This window comes from Fulmarus glacialis, unplaced genomic scaffold (assembly GCF_000690835.1).
Source record: "Fulmarus glacialis isolate BGI_N327 unplaced genomic scaffold, ASM69083v1 scaffold14419, whole genome shotgun sequence".
Taxonomy (NCBI): Eukaryota; Metazoa; Chordata; class Aves; order Procellariiformes; family Procellariidae; genus Fulmarus; species Fulmarus glacialis.
The window spans coordinates 45035-61337 of record NW_009231505.1 but is presented as its reverse complement, the minus strand read 5'-3'; the positions used below and the strand labels follow the sequence as shown (position 1 = coordinate 61337).

Sequence of the window (16303 nt, the reverse complement as noted above, 5' to 3'; positions counted from 1 at the left end):
GTCCGCTCCGGAGCCCTTCGCCTCGGTGCTACACAACCCAGCTCGTGGGAATATGGCTTTTATATCTGCTGGTTGGCCTACTTGAGCAGTAAGTAGTTATTTTCTAATGACTGACAAGTAGCTTTAAAATATGTTCTCGCTCTTATTCAGTTTTGTCATAGGTGGATCAAACATGGGAATATTCTAAATGGAAACAGAGAGAGCTGTGTGCATGCATTCACCTGATAGCAGACTATTAAGAGTTGGTTCAGTTACTTACTACAGTTGTCCATGCTGTTTCTCCAGTTCTCAAGGATTAAACCCATTGAGCTGCATGTTCGTGCATACGATCCCAGCGCAGAACAAATATAAGGAAAGGTCTCTTCATAATTACAGGCTTGGTAGACACATCTCTGAAACCCAATACATAGAGAGTACTCTGTTACCGGGGAGCAGACATTTGGAAGTGCTAAACCCTGGAGTATTTAGAAGGCGTGTAGGTGTGGTGCTTGGGGACATGGTTTAGTGGTGGACTTGGCGGCGTTAGGTTTACTGTTGGACTCGATGCTCTTAAAGGTCTTTTCCGACCTAAATGATTCTACAATTCTATGCTGAATTGCAGAGGTAAGTCATGCAAAATACATATTATTGCATAACTAAAGTTGATGAAAAAGATCAGATTAATTGCCTGATTGACATGAATAAAACATACTTAGTACCTAAAAAATGCCTTTGTTTATTCTCTGCTTTTAATTTTTAATTTTCAAAATGTTTTGTGGAGATTGGCAAATATAATGAGCTCAATTATGCACATGGGAAAATCAATACTTTGCATGGTTAAAGTTGTCAACATGGAGAACTGCAGCATGAGCAAAAATACCTTCTGATTCATAGGGATGGGACTGATGCCTATGAACAAACAGACTTTTAGTATGGTGGAGACATAATTTTCAAAACCACACTTGTTCCTTAGCTTCTATGCATTGCTGATCCAAATGAGTGGAATACTGTATATGAGTATATGGTCCATATATACTGTATATGGTCCATATTTGGACTCCCTCTGTACACTGTCTATCATCATTTCCTACCTTGTAGAAAGGAATAGGGTTCACCACAGCATGGCATTTCTCGAACACTGTACCCTTCTTGGTAAGAATGGAGCAATGAGTCTCAGCAGATATTTCTAATGAAAGTGAATCATGGACATTAAATAGAGAAAGTTAGGAAAAAGAAATGAAAAAATGAAAAAGAAATAAAAAAATGAAAAAGGAATCAAAAAAAACCTGGACACACTACTTTAGCTAAGCTTTTGGCAACGATAGATTGAAGAAAAGGACAAGCTGTTGTTCAAACAGCTCAGTAGGGCTTTTTTTTTTTTTATAAGACCAACAGCAATAGAGACTTGAGAAGGCAAAGCCTGAATTTCAGTCACAGCACTTCTGAGCAAGTCTAAGACATCCATGGACGTTGCAATTTCACTGAAAATATCACCCAAACCCTCTCATTCGTCATCTCAATCCCAGATCTCTAGAATGGGATCTGATAAGCTTTCACTAGATACGCATTCTAGAAATCAGAAATGTCTTGTTGGTGACAGAATTTGTGATGTTCAATCATCTCAGTCTCTGCGTCTTTCAAACTCTCTCATTCCCCTGATACAGGCTCATGGAAGTGTCAGACAAAGCCGGCTGGAGAGATCAGTTACAACAGGATCATCTACTTACTGTTCAGTTGACTCAAAGCGCAAGGGTCAGTATCTCTCTCTAAAGCAGGATGGCAATTTCCTGCCCTCCAGGAATCTACAAACAGGGAAGCTGTCCCTTCAGTGATATCCATGCTAGTCATGAAGTCATCTGTAGTGTCTCCATTGTAATTGCCACACAAACCTAATGACATAAGAAATGCAAGGAATGGCTGAAAATTAAAGGATGTGTACACAGTGGTCTATGTTTCATTCTATAATAGTGAGAAATTCAATGGAGTGACCAATACTATAGGTCAAGTAGCCAGAGAATCTTGATTACCTACACATTCAGTCTCTGAGCCTCTGCCTTTTCAAGTTAAGATTGTCCACTTCTATTCAATGACAACTTCATACAGAAGTGTTTGTTTTGGTTTTAGAAAAAAGGCTTTTTCAGTGGTTTTAAATCATGTAGAAGAGAAAGGCCATGAAATACTTTTGCACTTACGCATGTTTTCTTATGTATATAAAATCTGTAATGATAAAGAATATACATTTAGACTTTTTTAAAAGCTAAAGCCTCTCTGTAATTCGCCATAGATAATTAGAATGCAGGATATGTCTTTGAGGCTAATGTTGCTGTGCAATAAACACAAACATCTCCATCTGGTGCTTATCAGCTGAGAAGCTTTTAGATTCTTAGGCTCATTGTGTTTACAGTGATCGTGCGCTGCATTCAAAGAACCATGTGCTCCAAGATGTAGAGTCCACACAGACTAATTTGTTGCCCCTTCATTGTGTAGTAAAGCACATATTGAAAAAGGGACACATAAAACATGTGAGTAACAGTATTATATTACACATGAAAAATGTCACCCGTCTAATTTCTCTGATTCGTTTAAAAGTTACTAGCAAAAAAAAAAATTCTTAGCACATTGATTTTCCAATGCAGGTATTTTTATTGTTTTTTCTTTGAATCAAGAGAGGAAAGTTTATTCCTTAGGATGAGGAAGGATGAGTATTAAGCTTTCAAAATTACACTTCCTACGTTTTCTCCTTCACAGGGGGACTAGATTTCTTACCCAGGGTTCTGCCTTTGAATTGTGATCCAACTTTCACATAGGCCTGGAACACAGGTGATGTTTGAACTACAACTTCCAGCCCGAAGATTGTATGCATTTGAATGTACATCGAGGACTGTCTGAAAATAGTGATGTCTCCTAAAAGAACAAGGATATTTAGAAACAGAGATTTTGATGCATAGGATATTGAAAGTAATGATTTTAATGCATACGTAAGTGTTCTAGCATTCTGTCTACAAGTCTTCTCCTTCCACACACAACTCTCCGCAGAGGGACAGATGCAATGGGAAAGATTTTAATCTTCCTCTAAAACCTCTGCTATTGGCAATTGTGAGAGAAAAGATGCTGGGTTGTGTAAAATAGACATTTAATGTAATTTGGATTTCACGTATATTCCCTTTTCTTTACCTGATCTGTAAGGTAGCCGCTTAAGTTCATCATCATCAGTAAGGAGTTCATTCTGAGAAATCACAATTTTGTCCTGTAAGAAAAGGACATGGAATCAGAAGTAATTATCTGTACTGATGGTATTCATATGTTCTTTAACTTAAGCAACTGTATTGTCAATGACTTATATAATCAGAAAAGATTGATTCAAATTTTTTCTCACATATTATTCCATACTGCTTTCAGTTTTCACTTTGAAAATACTCTTAACTTCCTGAGTTGATGTGGCAACAGATATCTTTACTGTGTATACGTGACTGGAACATATCCTTAGTATCTATCCCCCATAATTTTTCAGTTCAGCCTACTAGCAATGACTTTAAGTATTTATTTTGCTAATCTGGTTACTGAAATGCTGGATGGAACCTGTGGAGGGAATACTAACCTTTGTAGACAGGTAAATTACAGCACTAAGTGACGTCTCAGAATGAGAATAACCAGACTTTTCATATACAGCCATTAGGGTTCCATTGTGTGGCAGGCTGGAACTCTGGAGGAAAATAGTGAAAAGGGAAGTCTGTGTCAGAATAACAATGATTTGTAGAATAAACGTGTATCATAGGAAGACCTCAGTTTGTGTTCCAATAGGAAACCAAAGACAGACTGAAATATATCCATTTGATACTGTGTGTTTCTAGACTGCAGGAAATTACCTTCATAAGAATGTAAGTGCAAACCCCATGGAACCTGTACGGTCTCGAATCAAACGTGGTAACAAAGGAGCCTCCTTCCAGTGAACACCTTCCAGGGCAGGGCAAGTCTTTGCAGTTCCATTGACCCATCGTACATTTACTGAGGAAAACAAGAAGTTCTCTGTAAGTTTATTCTCATACTAAGACACTATTTACCAGCAGAGGATTTGATCCTCCTGTCTGGAGGTTTTGCTGCAGCTGATCGACATGCAAAAATGTTTAGTGAACACAGTGTAACATACATACACATGCTGAACTTTCATTTCCACTGTTTTGAAATTTCTTTTCTTTATGCTCTAAAAACTCAGCTACTTCCTAGCAATGGAAGATGTCATTTGTATCACTTTTCCCCTTATACTTTCTATGCTTTGATTTTCTTTGTCTATGTATATCAGTTGAAGTTCATTCATCTTAATTCAAAGTTGCTGAACCCTTGTATTGATTGTCAGTAAACTTTCCTGAATTGATTAATCATTAAAAGTGCATTCATTGTTACAGTCCTGAGGATCAAGTCCATTATTTATCCTTTATTTTATTTATTAGAATTATAATAGCAAGAGAAGTAACACACACACAAAAAAAAAATCCACTTTTTTTTGAAAAAATTTCCAAATTTAAAAAATATTGTCTTAAGTAATTATTTTCTGTGGCAAAACAGAAATTTAGTTTTCAGTGCTCATTTGGTGATCAGAAATGCTGAGATTACCAGAAAGAAATTGTAAGTACTGGATATTTGTTTTTACTAATTTTACCTCCACTTTCACAGAGGAGATAAAAATGCTGCTGTTTCACGTGGCCTGAAGGAGCATTTATATTTATACAAATTAATCAGGAAATGAGACGTGTACATCTTCAATTACAAATGTATCATTTGTGGCACTCAAAGAAGGTGGCCTCAGAGATGGTATGACACCTTTGCAGCTGCCCTTCAAAAAGTTAGGCTAAATTTTCCAATTGCTTGGTGAGGATACTCTCCATCTTCTCATGAAAGTACCTGTTGCTACTCACCAGGTCCTACATGCTGCTTTCATTGTCTCACCAGGAGCATATGTTTTCCCGTTCAGTGTACATGGACACTGCTTAATGTGAACGCATGTTCGATTCTTTGAGATGTCATCAAGAACAGTTCCTGCCAAAGAGGATGAACAAAATAAATACTTTTCCGTACCCTTACTTAGCAGTAAAGCTATTATAGCTTGAATGCCTTCCAAAATTAGCTTGAGAACGCTATTCTTGCACAGCCAGTGCCCATACTTGGAGATATAACGTGCAGGACATTTTCTCTTAATTAAAATAAAACTGACTCTTTACAAGTGATAACAGCATTTGGCTACTTTGTTATATGAAAGTGCAGACAATTGTCTTCATTTGAAATTTGAACTTAATTTGAAATAACAGTAAGCTTGAGTGTTATTTTTTCAAATTTTTCTTTTTTTTGCTATGACACTAATTAAGTTGGGAATTTTGAAGAATGGACACACTCTATCTCCTAGAGTACTAAGTCCAGTTTTAAATATGTAGCTCACAACACATTACTTTTGACTACTATAAAGTGGTGATGATATTGATGTAAATACCCACATCACAGTAACCTTGGAGGATATTTCAGTTCTGAAATTTCAAGAAATGAAGCAAATGATAATCATAATTACAATTTTTGTAGGAAGTTCATCTTGAACTATTTTAAAGGGATTTTACAAAATGCCCATAATATTGCAGAACGTCTCTAAGGTATGCTGCCTCTTGCTGGTGCCCTGAAAAGCTAGACACCTGCTTGGGATAGGAAATTAATTCAGCTTACTCGATGTATATTATAGTACAGAACTTTAAGCAGGCAGCATATAATTATCCCATCATGTATCACGGTCTTGTGAGGAAAATGCTTTCACAGCTCTGTTCTTGCAAATGGTGACCAAGGATCTTTAAGGACCATGACTATTCAAGATTCCAGTTTTATTACGTTACCCGAGAAATGGCAGTTGTAGCAGCACAATGCCCTGAAATGCACTGCTGGTTCATTATTAAGAAGTCTATTCCACTTGACTGGATATATGCCAAAAACATTTGTATGGGCCATTTAGGATATGACGAATACAGAAATGATACCTTCTGGACAAAAGCAACCATAGGTACAGTGACTGGAACAGCTGTACTCTGGGTTGGAACAGGTTTTAATACATGGAGAACCACATTCCTCATAGATCTGGTTAGCAGAACACTTTCCCACAGCTGCAACAAACAGTGAAAATGTTAGGATTTTTAAAGTGTAAACATAGAAGAATCTCTCATCTACCACCTAGGATGGAGAAGACCTTGTGATTTCTGGCACTAAGGTTCTCTTATCCTGCCCCAATACTCAATTCGTCATCTGAGTATTCATCATTACCATCGCATTCACTCTAGCTTTTATTCATTTTTCATGCCCGATTTATTAGAAACTCTATTCAGAAGCTTGAAGAATGGCAAACAGGCTATATTGCAGCCTAATAAACTACCACAAATCAGATTTGCTCTACTGCTTGAAGGATTTAAGGAGTATAACTCTTGATCTTCTGTATGGTTCCTGCTTCTCAGACATTATCTGCTTTTCAGAATGCAGCTACCTAGCGATTCTAACATATGGAACTCAGAACATGTTTTATTATGTGATAAATTCAAGCAGAGATTTTTCCTTATCTGAAAGAGTGAAAATAAGTGAGGTAGGGAAATAGAGGTAGTTAGAGATGAGGCTGACAAAAAAACAATAAAGACTAAAAAGTTCATTACCTTTCTGTATTTGGCATTTATTTGCAAATTCTCAGATTCTTAGCTTTGCATTTTTGAGAAACGAGGGTTCCCATTCCCTTTTTTTTCCAAGCTTTACCTTTTATCACTTTACTACCAGTCCTAGTAATGGTCTACTGGCAACATGAAAACTGCTATGACTCGGAGAAAACCAGGCTGTTATTTTACTGTGATTAGTAAGAATTATTGTACTTTGAATGCACACAGTGCCTTACTAATATTTATCTGAATCTATAAAATGCCATGAGGAGTTTACAATTTTTAAGGATTAAAACCAATTGCCGACCAACAGAAGATTAAAATGGGTTACCAATTTATGAAAGATGGATAACCTTAGAGAAGAGGAGGGGAAAAATTATTTTAGAAAGAAGTGCAATTTTAAAGTGTTGGGGATAATAATGGAGCTTAGTAGGGAACTAAGTAAGTATGAGGAAAGAATAGAAGAAAACTCAATGTTAAATACAAAACAAAAAATGAAGAGTGGCACCAGTACAAGAAGATCAAGAGGAGAATAGAAGAATACGGCACCAGAGATGCAGGGAGGGCAAAATGATGCAAGGCCTCCTAAGTAACAATGGTGAGATGATAAACTATGGCAAGTTAAAGGATGACTTCAGGAATATAATTCAACTGTGATTTCACTATTGTTATGCTAAAATCTAAATGGTAGCCAATGTTAAAGATTTTTGAAACAGAATAAGAATCAAGGGATAAGGAGAAATATATTCCTGTCAAAGCAACTTTACAAATTTGCTACCCATGACCATGTATTCATATAAAGGATAAATAAAAATATGATTAAATGATATGCTTCTGAAAGACAGTATCATATTAAGCAAGGTCATTTTGAAAGCTCCTCTTTTTTGACATGAGCTGCATCTTTGGTAGTTTAATGTGTGAGTTGGTTTAGAAATTACAACATCAATTTAAGTTACTTTTGACTTTTTTTATGATCAGCATGTTCTCTTATAAAACAATGAATCCTACTACATAACACTGACTATAGATTGAAGTTTCAGGTGGATTCAAAAAGAGTGCAAAAAGTGAATCAGAACTTTGATAACAGACAGGCACTTGAAAAAACACGTGTCTAATCATGTACAGATTGGAGAGTAATGGAAGATTTGCTTCCTATTTACTTCCAATCAGTAGTTGTAATTAAGAAGGTTGAGCATCTGAAAATGGACTACTGAAAATCTCCTGTGATTAAAAGGGCTATGGCAATTGTTAGCAAAAATGTTCAAAGACTTCAGAGGCCATTTAAAAGTTCTCTCTCTTCACTGGCTAATTTGCTAAGTACAATAATGAAAAAACTGTACTAAGAGAGAACAGCCTCCTGTTGAAAGTCTGAGAAATTCAACTGTTTTCACTTGGTGGATGTTTCTCTCTTTTATGGTTGCTGATCTAGACGTAGCAGTGACGTTTCATGCTTCGTCCTTCTCCTTTGAGGTTTTGCTCTCCTTCTTAATGCTTTATCAAAGACCACGGTTGCTCTCTTAAGAAAATAATTTGCTTGATTCAAGACAGTAGAGACTTTTCTGTCCATTGATTTAAATTCCAGTTAATCATCATTCTCCCTCTATGTAAGATATAGTAAAGTACAATCTCCTATGAATAAAATATTTGAACTTACAGCAGAAGTTTTCAGTTCTCCAGTTGAACACCATTTGATGGGACATAGCACATTGCCTTGAATACTCTGACAGCGTAGAGCAAGTGCAATTGTTCTGTCCTGGCTCACTGCAGTCCTGCATATCAAGCTGGCAACGAATGACAAACCCGTCCTTTGGCACGCTGCAGGTTGGTGACACCGAGTTTAGTAGCTGAGAGCAGATCATGGCCTAAATAAAAAGAGAAAGAAAATTGTTCCTAGTAGTGTTTTCCCCATGTGAAAACCACAACAGAATAACAGTGCTAGTTATGATTTTCTTGTTGGTTTGTTTGCTTTTCCCCCCTACAGTTTGGTAATATGTATTTGACTTAAAATGCATAAGAAATTCACAAATAGAAGGGACTATAAATCCATTGTATAATAGAAGGATCTTGATATGTTGAATTAGTTCCACTTCTCATTAAGCTGAAAATTAAGTCATTCTTTCAGTACCATCAATCCCCCTAAAAATGGCTGAGAACATTACAGGTAGGGAGTATGTTGTCTCGCAGAGATTCAGTTCCAGGACAAATATCTCCGATGTAAAGATCCCCTTCAGGAAACATTTGATACCTTTGTATTGCCTACCATGTTGTCTACTGCAGTATAAGGTCTCAAAGAGAAATAATGTAAAAAGGTTGAACCTCACAGCCAATAGAAGTTCTCCACCAGATCAAAGCAATTTTTCAGTGTGAATACAAGTAATATTTACAACCCTCTTCTTCAGAAAAGTGTCTTCCTCACAAGACCCATAGAAACTCTTGTTCTTTGTTCCTGCTCTTCTTGCTAAAGAGATGCTACAAAACTGTTTTTCTGTTCTGGGAAAAGGAGAATCTCAGAAGGACTCTAGCTGACTCTTCCTCTATAGTATGAAAGCTAAACTTTTTAGCAAGGTGAATGGTTTCTATGTTCAAACTAAGAGATTCTTGGGTTGCTAGAAAAATAAGATGATACTATTAAGGAAAAAAGAATAAAAATCTCCTATTTCAAGAGAAACTTTTTAAGCTTTCTGTAATTACTAGTAACCTATATACTGCATACAAATAAGTACATGAGAATTGCAAAGTAAGATCACATTCTTGTGAGGAAGTACAAACGGAACCAAAGAGCATGATCATTCTATGTAAAGTGAAATGCTTTTTAGAGGATAGTGATGAGTACTTGCCATTAGGTATATGGTGACTTTATGATCTCCTAGGCAGAGAAAAGAACAGGTTGCTGAGAGAAATTGTGGAGTTTCCATCTCCTGACCTTGGAAGATCCACCCAGGAGACACTCAAAACCTACTAGGACATTGGCCTGGACAACCTGCTCTAGCTGACCCTGCTTTAGCAGAGGGGTTGGATTAGATGATCTGAAGAGATCCCTTCCAAGCTAAACCATTCTGTGATTCTGTAAAATCTGTGTAGGAATGCAAAATTTGAGTTTCCCTGGTGAAACAATTTAACAGGATCATCCTAAGTAGGATTTGATTCCTGTATCTGCAAAATCGAAGAAATAGAAGCCCTTTTGTTCTTTGCTGCTACCAAGCTTCGTCTTTTAACCATAGTTACATGGATGCACCATGTTTCAGGTACACGGACTTTCTTTTCATCTAGAAGTGAAAGTGATAGCAGTTGATAGTGGTTGGCCCTGTTATGAACGCTGTTATCTGACAATATGTTTAAAGCATCATTGAATGTCTTCAAGTCTGTACAGCTTATAATGTCAGGTCTCTAGTTGTTCAATAAAATGTTCTTTAAACCTTCACTGGTTTCCATTAATTTCCTATGATGACCTACATCAAATGTCAGAAAGCTGTGAGCTGGTAGGTTTATATGAGCGATATAAATCCAGCCTCAAAAATGCCCACGGGCCTTTTTCAAAATGTATTTTAATGCAAAGAACTCCTTTTCTTTCTCATATCATGCTATGCAAATTTTGACTTTATCCATTTTCATGGAAGTCAGTTTTATGAAACCACTGCCTCCCCATTGTTGGTTTCTATCTATCTTTCCACCTCTGTTAACAGTCATGCAGAAAAGCCAAGAAGATCTTTCTTACATATTTTTTGTGAGGAATGGTGGGAATCGATATCTCCTCAGACAGGCAGATCTCTGATGGATCATCCATTTTTTGTAATGCAGCAAATTTATATGTATCCAGCAATTTACCTGTAAACAGAAGGGTTATAATTTGTCAGGAAAAAACCTACATGGATTTGTTTAATTGTTACTGTGATGTAGCAAAACTCAGCTTTTACTCTTTGACTGTCAAAGGTCCTACTAATTAATCTTCCTGATGATAACAACCTCTTTTGCCCTTTACCTGGAGTCTGTTCACTAAAGCATACTTTTATCCCTTTGATAATTTCTCTGAGCTATTCCTAATCTATCACATCTACTACCTTACGTGATACCAGCTGTGACTGTGCCAGCTGTGCTACCTTTTGCCATGCCTCTTCTCCTCATTCCCTATTCTTCTATCTTCCCCTACATATGGGGTTAAACTCATCACAACCCAAAAAATGTATACTTTTTAGAACTCTTTTCTGTGTTGTGTATAGAAAACTGCATCTGGCTGCGTTGATCTGAGATTAGTTTACTGTGCAATTTAATGTCTCCACACTAGCCCTGTAGTTCGGATTAGCAGTGTGCTTTTAAAGCAACTCTTCCAAACATCCCCACTCTGTATAATTTGATTTCCATTGTGGAGTGGTCTTGGCATACAGAGTTCCTTTAAGATGAAACCAAGCCAAAAGATGTGCTCCAAGAGCGTGTGTGGTGGGCTCCAACTGCTAATGGGCATTAGTTCAACAGACCAGATTAGAGTGACTCTGAAGTGACCATCTCAAATCACATATAGCGCAGATGTCAAGTCCTCAGCACCAACTATTTTGTTCTAAAGATCCACCCTTATTGGGACACACTACTCGTTAATGTTCTTGTCCACTATGTTCTTTTTATGATAGCCTTATTCGTGCTTCTGCCTAACATAATAATTTCCCTCACTGTGCCTTGCTATGAACCTAGACTGTTCTGAAAGTTAGGTGAGAGAGAGTGTGATCCTTACCACCTGTTTCTACAACGTAAGAGTCCTTATCACTTGTCTGAGGAACCCACAATATTAATTCATAGCAAATAATAGTGTGCAGCATAATCATATGATAGGTATGTTGGTGAGCCATGGGAGTGCTTTACTGAATTCTGAAACTGAGTGAGCAGTCAGAGCAACGTTAGTACAGTATTAAATTTCCACCTTGATTCAGTTTAACTAGTTCTCCTTCCATCTTAGGTCTTACCTTCACTCACAAATTCATTCAATTCATAACCATCATAATTTCCACACATTCCACAGGTTTTCCCCATATATTTTTTTTCAGTCAAAACCTAAAATAAAATAAAGCAAAACATTTAAAAGGATCACCCTAAGTAAAATTATCTATACAGCATTACTTTTCTCAAACAAATTCAGTTCAAGGATCCAATTAAAGGTGATCCTTCTCATTAATTTCAGTGACTTGATTGGAGGAAAAGTTTTGGAAGTAATAACTTCTTTTCCCAATTGGCAAATTGTTGCGATGTTTTGATTTAATAAAAGAATAAGATTCTAAGACATTTGCAGAGAATTGAGAGGGGATAATATTCTAAGGAGCCAGAAAAGATAGAAAAGGAAATGATGGTGTTTTCTTACTCATATCTTTGTTGACAGAGCACAAATTTCAGGTTTGTTCTCTTAAGAAATTAAAGGTTACAGGAAGAAAATCTGTTTTCAGAAGAAGGTTATTCAATTATCTGTTGCTCTGGAGAGTAAAGTGGTAATATTACTATTGGCTACAATCAATGAATTACTATGAAAACCTTAAATCAGAGGAAATAATCTGACTATACGTAGAATATAGTGTGTATCCATCACAGTAGCATTTCCTGTTATATGTGTGATAGTAATGCTGGTAAATCTCCCAGACAATTTATTACTTAACAATCTCCCTGTTTTAGCAAACTTACCAATTTAGAATTCAGTATCATTTGTGGCATTAATATCACAGGTTATGCTGAGGAAATGTATTCTCTTCTCTAAAATATGTCAGGGATTTTGGAGGAAAAACATGAAAAGATTCAGAAAAAGGAAAGAAACAAAGGAGCTGGTAGGAGCACCGTATGTTTGAAACCAAAAGATGTCCAGGGGAAGCACAGTAGAAATGACAAAACTATGGCACACACTATTAAATTCTACACAACTTTAAACGACTTCAACATCCCTTTAGCAAAACATTGTAGCTGCTGGAATAGCCTGAGAAAAGTTTAAAATCTGTGAAAACATCCACAAATCTCAACACTGGTGGCTTTAGTTAACTACCAATGCTGGAAGTGAAAGGAACATGCAGGTATAAAAAGCAAAGTTGTTTATTTCAAGAGGGATGGATGAAGCAGGAAAAGAATAAATATCCAAATAGTAAACACAGGCAAAAAGCACCCATTAAGTCTAAAGAGATCTTGTCATTCCAGTAAGTCAATGAGAATTTTCTCTTCTGCTTTATGAGAACGTTGTACTAACCATGAGATAGTCATCATTGTTCCACATGACAACTAGCTCCATCTCCATCAGCTTGGCCACCAGACGGATGTTGCGTCCATAAGGTGCTATTTGAATTCCATTGCTGGTATAAGGCAACTTAATGACACTGTAATAAGGCGAGAAGAGAAACTGACCTTCTCATACCAATACTATGCAAGTATTATTAGTTATATAACACACATACGATCTGAGTACTTGCAGCAACTTGAAATAGAATTTTTTTCCTTTGTAACTGTAACATTTCAAGATATATTAAAATTTCTGTTGATTGAAAATCAATGTCAGCAGTTTCATAGAAGAATCACCAGGAGATGGTTGCATACTAGGTGATGATACTAGTGAAAATATTTGCACAGGACTTGGCATCTTCACTTGGTTTAGTTTTATTAGAGTATAGTTATATGTTTCAAGAATTTGTAACAATACAGTTTGTGTGGTAGAACTATCGTTGATTATCGTGAAGAGCTTCTATGGACTGCAGCCTGTTAATATAGGAATTATTGCTATGACTGAAAACTGACAAGGTTAGAGAAACCCATAATGGGAATGTTGTAGCAGAATTAGATTTTCATCCTTGCAGCTGAATTCTGATGCTACAAACTAACAACATTAAAGAACAAATATATTTTGCTAAGTACTTGATAAGTATGTGATACAATCATAGAAAAGTTGGTTGGAAGGGACCTTCTGAAGTTGCCCAGGCCAGCCTTCCACCTGAAGCAGGGCTATGTGCAACACTAGACCAGGTCAGTCATGGCATTTGGTTCTTGTGAATGTAGGACAAAAACTTAAAATGCAGATCATTGGGCTAGGCCCATAGATTTATATAGTTTTCCTGCAACATAAACTAATAATGGAAGTTTTTCTAAATACAGTTTACTGAATTAAGGTATAGCTGCAAGTTGTCTTTTTGTCGTGATGATTACTGTACCCAGGTAAGTGTCATAATACACAGACAATCCACAGTCAATTATTTCCCGTATCCGCATGTACTCACAGACAAGAATTCAACACTGCCTATCTGATAAAAATGCTGAAAACTTCCCTGGAGAAATTTTCTTGTATGGGAGCAATTTGTCTAGAAGAATGACTGGTGCAGAACCCAAAGGCTCCCATCATGTAATTCCTCAGTAAAACAGCTGTTTTCTGGACTTACTAATCCTTGGAATAATGTGAACAGTCAGTGGTCTCATACACCACTTTGTATGACTTCTTTGTAAGCCCCTCCAATATTTCTCTGTTGGTTGTATAGTACAAAACTTCTCTTGTACCCTATATATGTGCTATCTTTAGCACAGAGGGTTCAGAGTTACCCAAGTCTCAAATCAAATGAACTCTAAGCAAAACACAGGAATTTCAACTAATGTCTACTAAAGGGTATAAGCCGTTTCATCTGTGCTTGTAGTAGAGATAAGCGTAAGCAGACTGGTAGTACCTATGAGACTGTAGTTTCAATGTGAGAACTGCTTTGGCCTGAGGAGGTTAGTTTATCCCTTTGCCTACACAAATGTACTCTAAGCTTGATTCAAATAACTGCAGATGAAATACTTGTCTAGAGAGTGTGAATGCTTGATAGGGAGAAATGGGAGTAGAGTCCAGTTAGGTGTGCTAACTTCCATAATTTGTTAATTCATTTTTTGCCTTCTTTAAACACTTTTTTCCCATTCACCACAGAATCTTACCCAACACTCCTGACAGCAATGCTGCCTTTCTCAACAATGACAACAGAAGGTCCCAGCTCAATAATGATCCTTGCAATTTTTTTGTCCAGCCCACGGCGGAACTGAATGTTGAAGTCTGGGCTGGTTTCATCACATACAGTTGCAAAGATATAGTTGCAGGTCCCAAAGAAGTCATACTGGTATTTATCAAAGGTTGAAAAATGCCCTCCACCCCAGGTAGAACAGGAATCCTTGCTCAAAACTATAAAAGTGAGAGAGAAAAATGGATTTAGGTCTCCAACAGCATATTTGCTCATTCTGATTGCCATTTCAAATATAAATAGCAGGAAAAGCTAGTAAGTTTCTACTCAGATTAATTATGTAGACAACATCCTAGCCTTTTCTTTTTTGTAACCTCAAAATTTTATCTCAAGTCAGGACGTGAAGCAATAGTTGGAGTCAGAGCAATATTCTTATTTACGGTAAGCAGAGGAGAGCTCCCTAGCTTCCTAACTTGGGAAATATCCTTCCATCTCCTTTGTGGGTAATATAAAGACTTACCCTTCTCATTTCAGCCTGCTCGATCTGTTTGCAAAGGTGACAGCTTGCTACTGGAGAGACCTTTAACATCTCAGGCACAACACTTAGGAAGCTATCTAGGGCATTACTGTATCATGATTCATTGTACAGTCAGATCATTAGATATCCAAAGACAGTCTTCAAAGCCCAACTTGTAAGTCCCCACTTTTTTGGTTCTGTGTTTGTGTGACAAAGTTCCAGCCAGCTTTGTAAATGTATGGAATGTTTTAATCAGTTTTCATTTTTAAAAAGTAATCACTTTACATCTGAATGGACAGATTTTAGGAGGTTGAAATGAATCGTATTAAAAGAGATACAACTCCAGCACTTGATGTTAGGTATTTCTATACCTACTTAAAGCATTTGAACAGTCCCTCTGAAGTTGATAGAACTACTGAAGTAAGTAAAATCATGTCCTTGGTTATATATTTCCAGACTCAGGTCGTTACTTTCAATTTTTTAATTATTTTTGCTTATGGAGTTCTATGAAGCTCAGCTATCTTAGAATATCTCTTAGAAGCACAAAATATTGGGTAAGTTTAGCAAAGTCACTGCTTTAAAGCCAAAGCATTTTCTTACTCTTAAAGAGGGATCAAATGACTACAGAATGCTACTGTTTTTATTCAGGTCATGTAGAAAATGCTGTTTCCCAATGAGCTGTTTCCTGTTGGCAAAAAGTACTCCTCTTCCGTACTTCTGTGCTGTCCAGAACGTCTGACTGGAAAATAGGAATCAGCTAATCGTTGTCGTTGATCCTTCATGCCCGATTCCAGCTAGTTTAATATATTGTGCTTAAGTGATACTGACCAGCAAACCCCAGCTTTTTTAGAGTGTGCCAAGGAATGGTGACCTGGGGTTGCACAATAGTCAGAGTCCAGTAGGTGCCCCTTTCTGTAAATATAGCAGTGCCTTCAGTGTATTTGTTTTTATTTAAATCTTATCAGAGAAAAATAACAAATGGGAATATCAATAACTCAAGAAAGTTTAAAACTAGATTATATATTTGTCTTTTGAGTTCAGTTTTTATTAAATGATATCTAGGGATTTTCTTTTAGTTTGTGTATATCCATGTTCCTCTTGTTGTAAGAACAGACAGAAGACAGAGATGAGTTGCTGAATATTTTTTTTTTTTGGCTGATCACAAGTACTCAACTATTTTTACCTTTAGGATGAACTTCATGTGGCTC

General features: G+C 36.8%; 1 protein-coding gene across 1 annotated transcript; it reads right to left on the bottom strand.

Annotated features, from left to right (window-relative positions):
- Positions 1–259: 259 nt before the first annotated feature.
- On the bottom strand, positions 260–15877 carry LOC104081751 (mucin-6-like; the record flags this gene model as incomplete). The annotated part of the gene is made up of 15 exons (XM_009584606.1): positions 15811–15877; positions 14559–14799; positions 12856–12982; positions 11600–11687; positions 10363–10472; positions 8302–8509; positions 5991–6113; positions 4893–5013; positions 3846–3984; positions 3578–3682; positions 3154–3226; positions 2746–2883; positions 1707–1868; positions 1071–1165; positions 260–392 (listed from the first exon to the last, which is right to left on the bottom strand). Coding segments are annotated over exons 1-15 (1930 nt in total), but the record flags the coding sequence as incomplete, so codon positions are not given.
- Between the last annotated feature and the right edge of the window lie 426 nt (positions 15878–16303).